The sequence below is a fragment of the Bison bison genome, unplaced genomic scaffold, assembly GCF_000754665.1.
Source record: "Bison bison bison isolate TAMUID 2011002044 unplaced genomic scaffold, Bison_UMD1.0 scf7180017864382, whole genome shotgun sequence".
In the NCBI taxonomy this organism is placed as follows: domain Eukaryota; kingdom Metazoa; phylum Chordata; class Mammalia; order Artiodactyla; family Bovidae; genus Bison; species Bison bison.
In genome coordinates this window covers 135,067-149,760 of record NW_011494954.1, presented here as the reverse complement: position 1 = coordinate 149,760, position 14,694 = coordinate 135,067, and the positions used below count along the sequence as shown (strand labels likewise).

At 31.7% G+C, this 14,694-nt stretch overlaps 1 protein-coding gene across 12 annotated transcripts in view; it reads left to right on the top strand.

Annotated features, from left to right (window-relative positions):
• The window catches only part of LPHN2 (latrophilin 2), a 202,110-nt gene that overhangs the window by 128,204 nt on the left and 59,212 nt on the right, over positions 1–14,694 (top strand). For all 12 annotated transcript variants that reach the window (XM_010857560.1, XM_010857555.1, XM_010857553.1 and 9 more), the window contains one exon: positions 14,153–14,262. In XM_010857560.1, the coding sequence (XP_010855862.1) occupies positions 14,153–14,262 (110 nt within the window). The remainder of the gene's footprint in view (positions 1–14,152; positions 14,263–14,694) is intronic.

Sequence of the window (14,694 nt, the reverse complement as noted above, 5' to 3'; positions counted from 1 at the left end):
TCCCACCCCCGAGGAATTTGCTAAGCCTTTATTTGCAGCCAAATTGTACTTCTCAGACTACCTAATCCTGCTTCAGTTAAGGCTTCACTGATAGTTCTAAGGACATTATAAGCATCTCAGACTGTGGCTAAAATTTTGCTTCCCGTGTTACCCAACCTAAGAAAGGTAGTAATAGTAATTATAAAAACAAGTCCTATTAGTGTTATTGGTTACAGATATTAAAGAAGTCTGACGATTAAAAACTAAAACAGTTTAAACCACATTTTAAAAATGCCCAATTCATGTCTAAAACGTGACATTTTACATTCTAAAGTTTATCTTTTGTCATCTTGTCCTTTGTGTGATGCTATTCTGTGTTTTAGTTGAATACAAAAGAAAGTATTACTGATTGAACCCAGAAGATTTTTTTCTTGTCCAGGATGTAGTGATGTAAATAAGTGGCAGACATTCTAATGGCATCTTGACAGTAATGAAGGTGCTAAAATGGAAGAGCTAAAGGGTCAAAGATAAGAGCAGTAGCAAGATCTTCCAGTGTTCTTTTTCATAATAATGACATCAAGTATATTTAATAAACTATTATTTCTAACAAAATATGTAGTGTTATGTATGAGTGTACTATTTTAAGTATTAGACTACTTTTTGTAAATAAAAATAATTCTAAAACTCTGGCTATAAAATGTGCAACTTCAGATACAGATTTACAGATAATCTTGTATTTAGCTGTATTTTTTGTAAGACATTAAAATCTAAAAATAGCAGTAGATTTTTTTTTAATTTAAATTTATTTATTTTAATTGGAGGCTAATTACTTTACAATATTGTATTGGTTTTGCCATACATCAACATAAATCCGCCACGGGTATACACATGTTCCCCATCCTGAACCCCTCTCCCACATCCCTCCCCGTACCATCCCTCTGGGTCATCCCAGTGCACCAGCCCCAAGCATCCCGTATCCTGCATTGAACCTGGACTGGCAATTCTTTCTTACATGATATTAAACATGTTTCAATACCATTCTCCCAATCATCCCACCCTCTCCCTCTCCCACAGAGTCCATAGACTGTTCTATATATCTGTGTCTCTTTTGCTGTCTCGCATACAGGGTTATCATTACCATTTTCTAAATTCCATATATATGCGTTAGTATACTGTATTGGTGTTTTTCTTTCTGGCTTACCTCACTCTGTATAATAGGCTCCAGTTTCATCCACCTCATTTTAATGTGTACAATATAATTAGGTAGACATTTTATCTTTAATTTGCAGTGATAAAGGTGTTTTCCTGGTCATTCATTATTGAGTTTGCTTACCCTGTTTATGTCTGTGGCCTAAGAGGGCATGTTAGCTTCAGAAGAGCAGTGTTGCCATTTCACAGCACACAGCCCTGTACTCCCAAAGCCTTTACATGGTGTTAGTGGTATTTAAAACTCTTGAGTCTAACATTTTATAGGTCATGATGATCTGAGCTTTCATGATGAACTGAGCTTTCATGATGAACTGAGCTTTCACTATGAACTGAGCTTAATTACTGATATGAAGCTAATTTAGGCTAGGAATGTTACATGGAATGGAAGCCTTCTGCCTTCAACTGTTAGAAACTTAAGCAAACCATGTAAATCAGAGTTTTACATGGTTATAGAACTATGCTTCACTTCTGAAAATTATCTTTCATTCATTGATTTATGCTTCCAAGTAATTACTGAGTTGTGTGGTGGGCAAACTAATGTGTCAAACACGCTAAGATATTTGGGAACAATTGGTAAGAAAATATATATTTTTAAGTGTACACACTGGCGTTTCTGAAGTCAGTACGTTTTAGAATAAAGCACAATGTGGTTCAAAGATGCTTAAAGCATATGCTCCCCCTTCCAAGATATTATAATCTGTAAAGAAGATTAGATACATACAGAAATAACTCTGATACCAGATCTTTCAGATAGCACAGTAGATGTCTAAAAACTGATAGAGAAAGGAAAGGGATGTGCAATGCAGTGAGGTAGGAAAATGTTGAGGGAGTACTGAGTAGGTCTGTTAAAGGAATTATACAACTTCTGTCCTCACTTTTTTAAACTTTCTAGACCACACCGCATCTTATTAATGTTCTCCTTCCTTTGGGGTGTTCTGAATTCTCTTCTTGCAATTAGACTACACAGGAAAGGATTTTTCAAAGATTGAGATCTTTATATATTTCTCAAAATTAAGAAATAGTTACATAAAATATTATATTTAAAATTTTAAACTCTGTAATATAGAAAAATAGCACTAGGGTTTTAAGCCCTTCATATGGACTCTGAGAACAACAAAGTTTCACTTACAGAGAATGGTAAAACATAATTTCATATCCATATGTTTATTTTCTGCTTCTTAGATTTTGTTTGGATGTGGTATAATAAGTGTATAACTGTGCTTTCAAATTGTAGGTAATTCTGTAACTAGGGTATTGCAGCAGATAATGTCTTGTATCACTGTTTCTAGTACCGGAACCACCAGTGGATATAAAATTATCTTTTCCTTCCTTCCATCCTTTCTTTCTTTCTATCAGTTTAGGTATCTATCATTTATCTATCTGATTTTAGATAATTTTTGCCTTTGTGACTGAGATGTAGCAGAGGGCACTTGCCTTGATCTGTGCTTTTTTAAAAAACGAGCACTTTTGGTAATACACTGTAGACTGAATGCTTATGGGTAGGTGTTCAGTTATCGAGAATGCCATCAGCAATGCCTTGTTGCTTTCTTATCAGCTACTTCCTGCTGTCAGCTTGGCACTTCTTTCAATAGAAAAGGATTTGCATCAAGTGTAATGCCTTATTATATACAGCTAACATGGGGTTTTTAATTGTGCAAACACAGGAGACTCCTGCAGTGATAGTCAGTTTGATAAAAGGATTAGATTATGAATATTTTGTCATGATTAAACATTAGTTCTGATTTATCAGAAGTAAGCCAGTGAAATTTGCCATATATTTATCAGTTAGGTGAGACTCCATTAATTTTGAGAGTGTATGAACCACAGAGTATCCACCTCTTTATAATTCTCTGATGAATTTGATTGTTTATATTCAGATTATGAGTATTAAAGATTGTTTTTAGCCTTCTGCACCTTCTCTACTACTGAGTATCCCATGAGTCTGTGGTTCCAGGCTTTTGTTTTTATTGTTTTTCGTCTCTTGTCTTACAGAATACGTAGGTAAACATCTCTACAAAATTTCTGCAGTTTTTATTAATGTAAATGACATTAGTATGTACCAACAGGAGATTTTCAGTTGTTCCTTCAATTAAAAAACCCTCAGTAAAACATAGAGGAATGAGAATTCCAATTTAGGAAGTAGTTACTGAGTGAGCACTTTTTGCCCTAAATAGGACTAGGCATTCCAAGGAATTTAAAAGAAGCCTAACAGTATCTAACTGTGGAGATAAGACTAGGGTCCTAGAAACAGCTGAAGGCATTCATGGTATGAGAACTGATACAATGAAGTGCCTAACACTCTTTGGGGGTGTTTGAAAAAGAATATAAACAAAAACATAAGGAGTTTACAGCTTAATTTTAAACATGGAAAATACTGGTGAGTTAAATAACAATTGTATGCAAAATATAGAATAGAGCCACAAAGCAGAATATGATTAATTGCCAAATTAATTATATAGACAGTTAACTGCCATAGGGAAAGGAGAGAAAGATCGCTTCAGGTTCGCGTAAATGGGGAAGAATTGAATACTGTTTGGCCAGAATAGTTGATGTGCTAGCCTTTTCTTCCTCTTGCTTAGTACATGCTTCTTGCAAATGTGCGTTTCTTCTTTGGCTTGCATTAAGGGCATCACTGTGAGTTGGAATATAGGAGATGCTCAGACTATTAGTCTGGTGTCCTCAGTTCAAAAAATGCTCTACCCTCAGAGAAAAGATTCTTCAAATGGTTCTTCCATAAGGGAAAAATAGCTCAAGAAGTGTATAGACAGTGTTTTCTGTGAGAATTCAGATGCATCTTTTTAAATTAGAATAACATAAGGATAACAAGATTATGTTTTTTTATGAGGCACAAAGTTAGACCACATAATTAATAAAAAAGATTCATGACTTGCAGAATAATTGCATAGCATTTTGTTTTCCGAGAGTTATCCCTTTGTTGACCATTAACACTATGTATTTCCCTGTCCTCCAGCATTAATGTATCAGTTCAGTTCATATTATTAAGATACTGCTCACTTTTGCTTTTTCGTCTCCCTTTTACACAAAACATTTCTATATACTTTTTATAAGCTTTATAAGTTGCATGAGGAAAATAAATTACTGTAAAATAAAAGTAATAAAAAGTGCATTTAACTGAAAAACAAGTTTGATGAGGAAAGAATGTACTAAAAGTTGTGAAAGATTTCTTACTGAAAGAATTCATTTTGGGTAAAGAACAGCAGTGCTTTCTTGCCTCTTGATTAAAAAAAAAAATGAGCACATACAGAATGTAGTCATTTTAATAAAAAGCAAAAAAAAATTTCCTGAGTCAATTTTAAATACTTTAACAAAAATTGTATTTTTTTGACATTACTTTTGCCTAGATAGTAGATTTTTTAAAGCCACATCACCAAAAGTCTTATGAATTTGTTTCTGTGCTTTCATTTTGATTACCTAGGAAGTTGTGTGAACATTAGCTGCTGTACTGTAATCAAAGTGAGGTCTGTAAAAGAAGAAATTTATTAGCTGTCAATTAGACTAGAGATGAATTTCTTTTATATGCAGAGATTTATATTAGACTGAATAAATGACATCTCATGAAACATCTTGGGAGGCAGAAAAAAATATTTATGGTATAATTTTCCTGTTTGTCAAAATCACATCTAAACCAAGGGTGTTATCTTTAAAGGGAATTTAAAATAGAAACAACAAAAATCTAGTTTACTCAATTTTGCCCTCTAAAACTCCTTTTAGTTGCATGTTCTTTTGCATTATTTCAAACTCTAATCCTCTGAGCGGGCAATTAACAGACCAGAAAAGCCATTTGTGAAAAAGAAGAGCCATAAGAGTGAAAATATTTCTTCACGGAATGATCTTTAAGAAGTAAATAATTACAGAAGGCAAAGATTTTGGATGACCAGTCTAAATCTGAGGATAATTAGAAGGAATAGAGTATGAAAATCAAAATGCTTGAAATATACAACAATTCTCATAATAAGACTAATTAAATATTTAGGAACCAAAAATCCCCTCACAATTTGAGGAAAAATAACCCATGACAAAAGGGTCTGTAACTTTGCAGATAATTAGCAAGGGTTATAGAAAGGAAAAACATCATAGATTGGCTCCAAGGCTCTGCAAGGTCATGTCTTATTATGCTGTGTCTTTTATATGGTCTGGTAACAAGTTTCTTGCTAAATTTAATCTAACTAGGTCATCCCATAGTGATTTCCCATTTCCCTTGTTAAAAAAATGTGATAGTTTCTGCAAGTACAAACTATAGTAGGTTAACATTTTTATAAATAATTGTTCTTAATTGATACAGGTCATAATTTTTTGAATTATTAAAAGCAGAGGTCTTGAAAATTTGGACTCAGAAGCAGTATTTTTAAAGTACTTCAAATATTTATAGTTTTTATCCTCACTTAAATTATCTTGTTCTTTTCATTAAGTAGTTAGACCTGATGACCCTGTGAATGAACCAGTCTCAGTGGCATGCTTTGTAAATAAATATTTCTTATTTTGCTATTAAAAGCAAGTGCATTTTTGTTGAATATGCATTTCTACAAACAAGAGATTTTGTACTGGATTAATAAGGCTCTGAGTCCAGCCTAATTTGCATTAAACTGACCCCAAGGTCCAGTAAAAACTGCAAGGAATTTCAAAGGTTCCTAAAACATAGAGAGTTGTTTTTAGAAAATCAGCATTGCCATTTCAAAAACCTTATTTTAGTAATTAATGTGGAATTTTTGAGGGGTTGTTTTTGAGTTTCTGAGATGCAAATTTAACTATAAATATTAAAGAATGCATACTTTGTGGTTTTAATTCCTAATACAGAATGATTATGGAAGGTATCAGTTTCATGTTATCCCTGTTTTCAACACAGTAAAAACTAGAATGACAACCTTCTGGATAAAAGCCTACACAGGATTTTATATCAAGCTTTTGTTGATTTTCTGTAGGTTACCTGATACTTTCTTTTTTCATTTTCTATTCTTACATATTTGTTACATATGATAAATTTTTTCAAATAGGTTTATATTTAAAATTGATAGGCCAGAAAAATAATTTGTAGTTTTGCGTATAGTTATTTAAATAATAAATTGACTTTTTCTATACTTTTTTTTCAAATACAATTGCAAAGATTAAATCACAGTCACAATTTTTAAAAAATTAGGACTATATTTCAAATTTTTGAAAATACCAGTATATAGGAAAAGGAATGCAATAAAATTATATATTATTTTTCCAAATTATGTATCCACGCATGTATCAGTATTCAAATATATTTTCCTAGAGATTAGGGTAGCAACTTCATTTCAATAATTCAGTTTCATTTCAAGGATTTTAGAACACTTTAGAAAGCACAATATATAATTCTTTGAGTGTAACATCCTAACATGCCTAAAGAATTAAATACTATATGATGGATAGAAATCTTCTACAATACACAAATTATTAAATAAATTATGAGAACATAGTTATGTGACAAATGGGAACATTACTTTAGGAGACCTCTTTTTTATCATATTAATTACACATCATTTAGCTTCCTAATGTTATGTTTATATAGCAATTAGTTAGGCTCACAAATCATCATTAATAAATATTTAAAGAAAGCAGGACCCACTTTCCTTAGCTGTTCAGAATGGAAGTTTAGGTGATAAAAGAGCATTTCATTATACAGTTTAAAAAAAAGGCTTTAAAAAAAAAAACTCAGTTTCCCTCTTTTATCTGTGAGGATCGTTGTAATTTTATATTTTGGGTCATAACTTCTTTTTATCCCCTCACTTTATCTGATTGCTTTGTTTGAGAAAATTTATTTGGGAACGTAACTATTCATGTTTTAAGGTTATCTGCTATGTGTGTAGAAAATATACAGTAAATATGGACTCAGAAAGACAGGGTCCCAGTGCCTGGAGTACTGCATTCCTTGATCATTTGGAATTGTTAGTGCATGCAAAAGTTATTTGGAAGATAAAAGGTACTTTTTCCTCCCCCCTTTAAATTAGATCTGTCTCCCTAGTGTTGTATTATTGGCTTTTGTGATACAAAACTCTATCCAAATTGACAGAATTCTCTGAGAATCAAGTACAGCTGATTGAAGCAGAATTAGATGTTTGATATTTATTTTCTAATAACTTTATTTACAAGCAGCAGTAATCAGATTAACCATTCATCATTATTCATTCAAAAGCAACTACTGAATTGTTATTATGTACCAGGCATATAATCACCTCCAATAAAAATGTATAGCCTGACAGTTACCTTTTTTCTTTATTTTCATTTTATTTTTCTGTCCTCTCTAGTAATGTTTGTAAATTTTAAAAATTTGTGTGCTTGAAGATAATAAAATTTACTTATTGACATATGATAATTTTTTGGTAATTGAGACTCAAGAATGAATATCATTTCTAGTCTGTTAATTAGGGGATGGGTTTATAGTATCAACTGTAGGCATTCTGTCCAGTTAGAAAAGTGCAGATTCCCCATTTGGATGAAGTTTAAACTCTTCCAAAGTACCCCTGTGAATGTGGTGTTTACATTTGGCCCTTTGGAAAGGAATATCATCACGTTACCCTTTTTCCTTGAAAGCATTTATTTCATCTCCAGAAGGTATCTCAAGAAAGAAACAGACTTGTTATTACTCGTATTTTATAATTGAATTTAAAAAATAACAGATGCCACTAAGAAATTGAAATTATTGGAGCAATCTACACTACACATACATTCTCAATAAAGAATTGGTCTAATTCTAGAGGGTGACTCCAAATTTCAGCAAACACTAATTTTTAGTTTCTGTCATGATACATTGAGCTTTTCTGTTGAATGCTGGAGTATTTGTTCAAGTCGGTAGATTTTGCATTTTTAATCTTCCTTAGAACTGTGGTGAATAATAGCCCCTGGCAGGAGATAATGAAATTTTCTTAATTTATATTTTCAAGTAGAATCTTCAATGGAAAATGGCATCCTATGGCCTGGAGACATAGCTCTAGAGCAAGTTTCAGGGGAGATGCAATAATAATGCAGTGCCATCGAAACAGGAGTGATGGGACAGTGAAGAAGTAATTTAAGGAAGAAAAGAGAATGTGCCAAAGCTTTTTTGTAGCATATCTAATGATCTGGGGAAGATTCCCAATGGTTTTTGGAGCATGACTGGAGAGACTAATGTTATCTTGCCAAAACAGAAGCCCCTGCTTAATCAGCAGAACAAGACTATTGATTAAAACACCTCTCACAATAGATTACACATGGAATCTCATCTCCATACTTTGCACTTGGTAAAGTGTAATAATGAGCAGAAGATAATCAAAAGAAGAGTAAAAGCAATTTGTTGGGCATTGTACACTTCAAAATTAGAATTGGAAAGGAAACAAATTTGCTGACTACTTCAGCTTGTTTTTAAAGCCATACACAGGAAATCATATGGGAAATACAGGGGATGCTCTGGAAGAACAAAAGATGTTCTGCACCTTTAAGGTTTGCAAATCTATGTCCAGTTTATATAAAGGAGTACTTACTCTTACTGATATTTTTGTTGTTACTGGTAATTCATATTTGTTGAGGGATTGTGCAAAGGGTTTACTTTACATTATCCTATTTAACCTTAATGACAAACTTCTAAAGGAGGTATTATGGTTTACAGATAAGAAAGCTAAGGTTGAAAGGTTTAGTACATTGCTTATGGACTCACAGTTAAGTAAGCAGCAGGGCTGAAACTAAAACCTCAATTCTGTTTTATTCTAAAGCCTCAGCTTTTAAGCACTAATCTCCCCAATTAGCAAATAATTTTGCTTCTGAACAGCATCAAATGATATGGTATACTGATGATTTTTATATACTTTATTCTCAGATTATAATAAGTAATGTGTGCACTGTTCCTTCTTTCATTTACAGTTTTAAAAGATTAAGGAAAGCAACATATTAATAGTTTATTTGCATTACTGATGTTTCATTAGAGATGAAGCACTACTGTCCACAAAATAAAAAGATAATGTTTCTTTAAAATACCACTGTTAATCTGTGCTGATAATTTCTAAATAATTTCCATATACTAGTATGTAAATTAATGATAATATATATTTATAAAAGACATTTTTATCAATTACACATTTTTCTTGGCAACATTTATCTTAATTTCAAAAAATACTGTAGATATCTTAGAATTTAATTTTGAAACCTAAGAACATTGACTACCTCTAAAAAATAAAATAGACTTATAATACTTTGAACTTCTTACCATCTGCTAATTGTGATGGTTAAAAGATACTCTAGATATTCCTGAAGGTATTTTTCTCTTACATACTCTGCACAAACCTAGACAATATCACTGACATTAAATATCATACTCTAAGTTTTGCTAATAAGCAGGTATACTGGTACTCCATTGTACATGGAAAGTAATCTAATAGACCATTAATCTCCAAAACTTTTTGTTTTATTTTCTTCAGCTTTTGAGATGTACATTTAGCTTTATTTTTGAATATAATTTTTCCCACTAGAGTAGAAAGACAGGAATGATTTTCTAAATAATTTTTTAAATTCAGATGTTTTTGCTCCATTTAAAGCAGCTCTCTGGCCTTTAAAGCAGGATTTTGGATTTTCTGTGTGGTGGGTTTTATGATTAAAATGTAAATTTTATGAATATTAGTATCAGAAATAACTATATTCTAGTATCTCAACTTGATCATGTTACCAAGTATTTATTATTAGATTTATTTTACTTTACATATGGAATTCTAAGGATGAGTGTTACATTATTTATATATTTTAGGTTTGAAAATTAGAGGAAGAAAGTTGTAACCTAAAATAATGCATAGAAGTAATACATAGGTGATTTTTTTAATGGTGCTTTTAAACCAGTGATGTGAAATAATGTGTAGCCTTTTACCTAAACATGCGAACTTTGTGAAATTTTTAGAATGTCATTAGAACATTAAACATGACTATATGCTTAGAATTTGAGATTTGAGTACATATATAGTTTTACATTTACTTATTCGATGATGTTAAATCATATATTATATCCAAGAAATTGCTTAAAGGTAAATTTTTGTAAGGAATGCCTTTATGTCCCTTGAGTTCTTTCTAAAAACAATAGTATGTTTTCCTGTAGTTGAGCTACTTTATTAAAATGTGTTTGAATAGATAAGTCAAAGGTTAAATATAGAAAAATTTGCAGTGGTTTCATTGGGTTTTGATTTGATTTCTGTTACTTTTAATGACATCTTGTGTCTAGGAAACATAACATATTTTTACAGATTACCAAAAATTTTATTTCCAGGTGTATTTAGTATTATATATTTTCATTAGCTAGGAAAAGATTACACTTTCCCTCTGTTGTTGAAAATGGGCTCAACATATGATATATACATGTGCTTAGAATTTGTACTTACTGAGACCTCTCAGGTTAGGAATCAAGGGATCCTTGATTCTTATGATCAAAATTAGCAATAGAAGATAAGTTAACATTGTAAACTGTACCATGTACTTGCTGCATAAATCATATTCATCACTAAAGGCTTTTCTATGTCACTTGTATTTTATTAAGACTTATAGAGCAAAAGCATGTGTTCCCATATATAATCTAGTCTTTACTTAGGTACCTAAACCTGCCTCTAACCCAGTGGTCCCCATAAATCAGAATCATCATTGGAGCTAGTTAAAGCAGATTCCTGGGTACTAACTCCAGAGTTTCTGAGGCTGTTAGTCTTTAGTGGGGCATGAGAATGAATTTCTAACAAGATCCCAGTTGATGCTCCTTGTCTAACAACCATATTTTGAGAACCAGTGCTTTAACTATCCTAACTCATTGTGTATCCTTACAAACATCTAATAAAATAAGTTCAGTTATTTAAAAGCTGAAGTGTTTCTTTATGAGAACAGTAATTCCATTTCCTTCAAGTCATAATTTAAGTCCACCTATTTAGAAAACCCAGTTTATCCTCTTCTGCCTTGTTCTTATTCATACTGAATTTTTATGTTTTGCATTTAAGAAAAGTATAAATTTTTAACAGAATGAGTCCCCATGGTATTACTAAATATACTGATACTTTCATTGTTCATATAGCCATACCTTTATGATAAATCTTTTTCTCTGGAGGAAGAGAGAAAAGCTCAAGCCTGGAAACGTTCTTAGGGCTGAGAATGCAAACAGCTGAATGCCTTTCCTTTCTGGGCTTAGTTGTGACTTTTTATTTTCATTAGAATGAAAACTTGAAGCTGAGCAGTTGGTGGGAATTTACTTTGCCTCTGTGGCTAACTAATTGCTTTCTTTTTCCCTGTCTTCTTAAATAATAGCAGTTTGTAGTTTTACAGCCTTACTAACAGCATAATGGTGAAGGAATTTTGGGATTTTTCTTAGTACTAACAGCTCACATAGGGTATTTCCTTTTTCCTTGATCCCTTACACTTTCTGTATTTGGAAACTTAAGACTACTTGCTTCATTCATAAAAGAATGTACATAGTCTGTATTTTTATTTCCATCATTTGGTCCTCTAAGATTTTAGGTTTTCTTTCCCATCAATCAAGATACTGATATGCAAATCTGATATTCTTGCACCTTTGTGTTCCTCTTCTTGCTGACCCTTTACTATTTTAGTACCCATATTCCTTTTTTTTTCCTCAAGATTATTTTCTTGCACTTCTGATACGTAAAATAAACCTTTTTGACATCTTAGGAGGCTGTGAATTCTAGAAGTCTGTATAACTGTATTTGTAGGAACTCCATTAAGTTTCTTAACCTTTTCAATTTTACTTAAACACTTAGCTCTAAAATTAGTACTTTTTGCTGTCTTGTGCAATGTGATTATTAAGTGAAATAAAAATTGTGTGATATAAATTATTATAATTGCTTGTGACATTAATTTGAACTTGTAATTGTGGTCAAATGACTAATTCAGAGTTATTCAGAAAAAGTAAATATGAGCAATTACTTTTCATTTTATGGTGTTTATCTTCTTTTAAACAAATTAATGGAAGCAATACTACTTATCTTTTATATACTTCCTGCAAACATATTGTGACATTGATTGTTATTTTATCAGGTTTCTATCATGAGTATATTTTGAATAAATATTAAGATCGTTTTTATAAATATTAAAACATGGCAGAGCTTTGTTGAGTGGCTATAACATGTATATAGATGGGGTATATAAAAGGGGTATCTAACCCACAGGAGTTTAGATTTCTTTGTTTTTGAGAAGTCTGAGGGTGAGATAAAGGGAGGATCTTTGTTGGTATGAATAAGTACAAGCAAGGAAATTAACGATTTTAATTTTTGATGGGGACTAGATTAGTGGTTGAGAATTCTTGAGATCAAGAAACTTTAAAAGAAGTGATGAACTCTTATGAAATTAAGAAGAAAATGAACCAATTGAAATAATAGACATTGATCTATTGAGAAATCTTAAATCCATTGGTGATTTAAAATTTTAGGATATCAAAATTTTCCATGAGTCATGTTAAAATAATTCATTTACACTAAATGGAGAAGCACTGGCAAATTTCTTTAAATGATTGAACCATTTAAGAGAATTACTGAATAAAGGGATTTGTGCATTAGTTTAATATTTGTATAAGCAATTTTAGTTATAATTTACTTAATAGTTAAAGCATCCACTTGAAGTTCATTTTATTATACCTTGACCTATAAAGTTTGCATAATTGATCCTATAGAAGTTTTTAGGTCTTGCTGCTCTGCAGGGAAAATCAACCTGGTTTGAGCTGAAGTGGCTCGAAGGTTCATGACTTACATACCCACTCCTCTCTGACACAGTTCTCCTTCCCCTTACTTGACTTAGTTGTGCTAAAAACTAGGCTTTCGTTCTTTATTTGCCATTCTATAGTCTAGTAATGCACTATGGAATGTCTTACACTCAAATTATTAAGTAAATTTTGTTAAAATGCTGTTGTTCTGCTTGCTTTGTCTTCCTAATTTATATACTGACAGAAAATATGGTAAGAACCCTGCAAACGTTCCATTGGGTTGTAATCAAGTCAAATTTAAAAGAAATTAAATTAAAATTAAATTTAAAAGAAAGTTAAATTTAAAAGAAATAGTTCTTGCCTTTATATAGCTTATAACAAGATCATTGGGACAAATTCATAGAACTTAAATAAGTAATTATCTTGCCTAGAATTCTAACTTAATTCTAATAGTCTCAATGACAATGAATCATTGACAACACAAAATAAGAAAATACTGCCAATAGGAATAAATAGGGCATTCCAGGTCTCATATTAGTGACATTCTTTTTAATGTTGTATTTCAGGGAGTGTTAATTTAGAAAAAGTGACTGTATAATCATATGTTGAAAATATAAGTATATTGATCTGTGAAAACAGTGAGTGTAATGCAATGCTTAGACATTCACTATGTACCAGACACTATGCTAAATGCTTTCAATGCATTCTATCATATAGGTAGGCCAAAAGCACGGAAGGTGTAATCCATTGGCTTGGTATCTGGTATTCAAGAGTGTATAATATCTGTAATAGAATACAACAAAAAAACCTGATTTAGAGAATAAACTTAAAAACCTGGCTCTTTCTTTGTTTTAATATGTTTTCAAAATTTATTTCCACGCTGTTCAATTTATGACTCCATCTTTTGTTCAGTTCCATTCTTCTAGGTGCAATTTTAATTCTTAAATATAGTAGGAAACCAAGTAAGTTTTATTTTCAGTACATGTTGAACATGTCAAAAACTTCAATTAAAATGTATACTAAAATAACAGAAAACTATCAGTGATTTTCTTTTTATTTCCAGTTAAAAATTCATTGTGACCCATGATACAGAGGTATGACAACATAAATAAAATAGGACTTTTTGTATCTCTTTATAGTAAGCTATTATCAGTAGAATTTTTAAAAGTTATGGTACTAGTTGCTTAAAGACAATATGGATCAGTTATCTATTATATTTTTATTAAGAATAAACAAATACATTGTTATTACACAAGTTTGATTTGTTTTGTTTTCCAGGTGCAACAATCGAACACAGTGTATAGTAGTTACTGGGTCAGATGTATTTCCTGATCCATGTCCCGGAACATACAAATATCTTGAGGTCCAATATGAATGTGTCCCTTACAGTAAGTATGAAGTTTATATTTTTCACTTTCTACAGCATTTCTCATTGATGCTGAAAGAGGACCCATATGAAAGAAGCATATGTTTATGGCCTACAAAACTATTATGCATGCAGAGCACTAACAGACTTGGGCCTCCAATTAACTTCATGAAGTGTGGAAGGAAGCCATAGTGTGAAGCTGGCCAAGTGTCTGTCTGTGTTCTTAAGTGTTTGGCTTTTAAGGCTAGTGTTTTTCCAGAAAACAAACTTGAATTAGCTATTCAATAGGGCTGATAGAAATCTGTACTTTTGCCCAATACCAGTTGCTGACAAATTGGTTTGGCTCACAGTTTTCTAAAGAAGGAACTGACTTCAGTTTTAATAGTAAGCTACTTGAATGGCTACCTGCTGTTGTGGTAACTTTAATGCCTGGTAAAAGCTACCACTGCAGTTA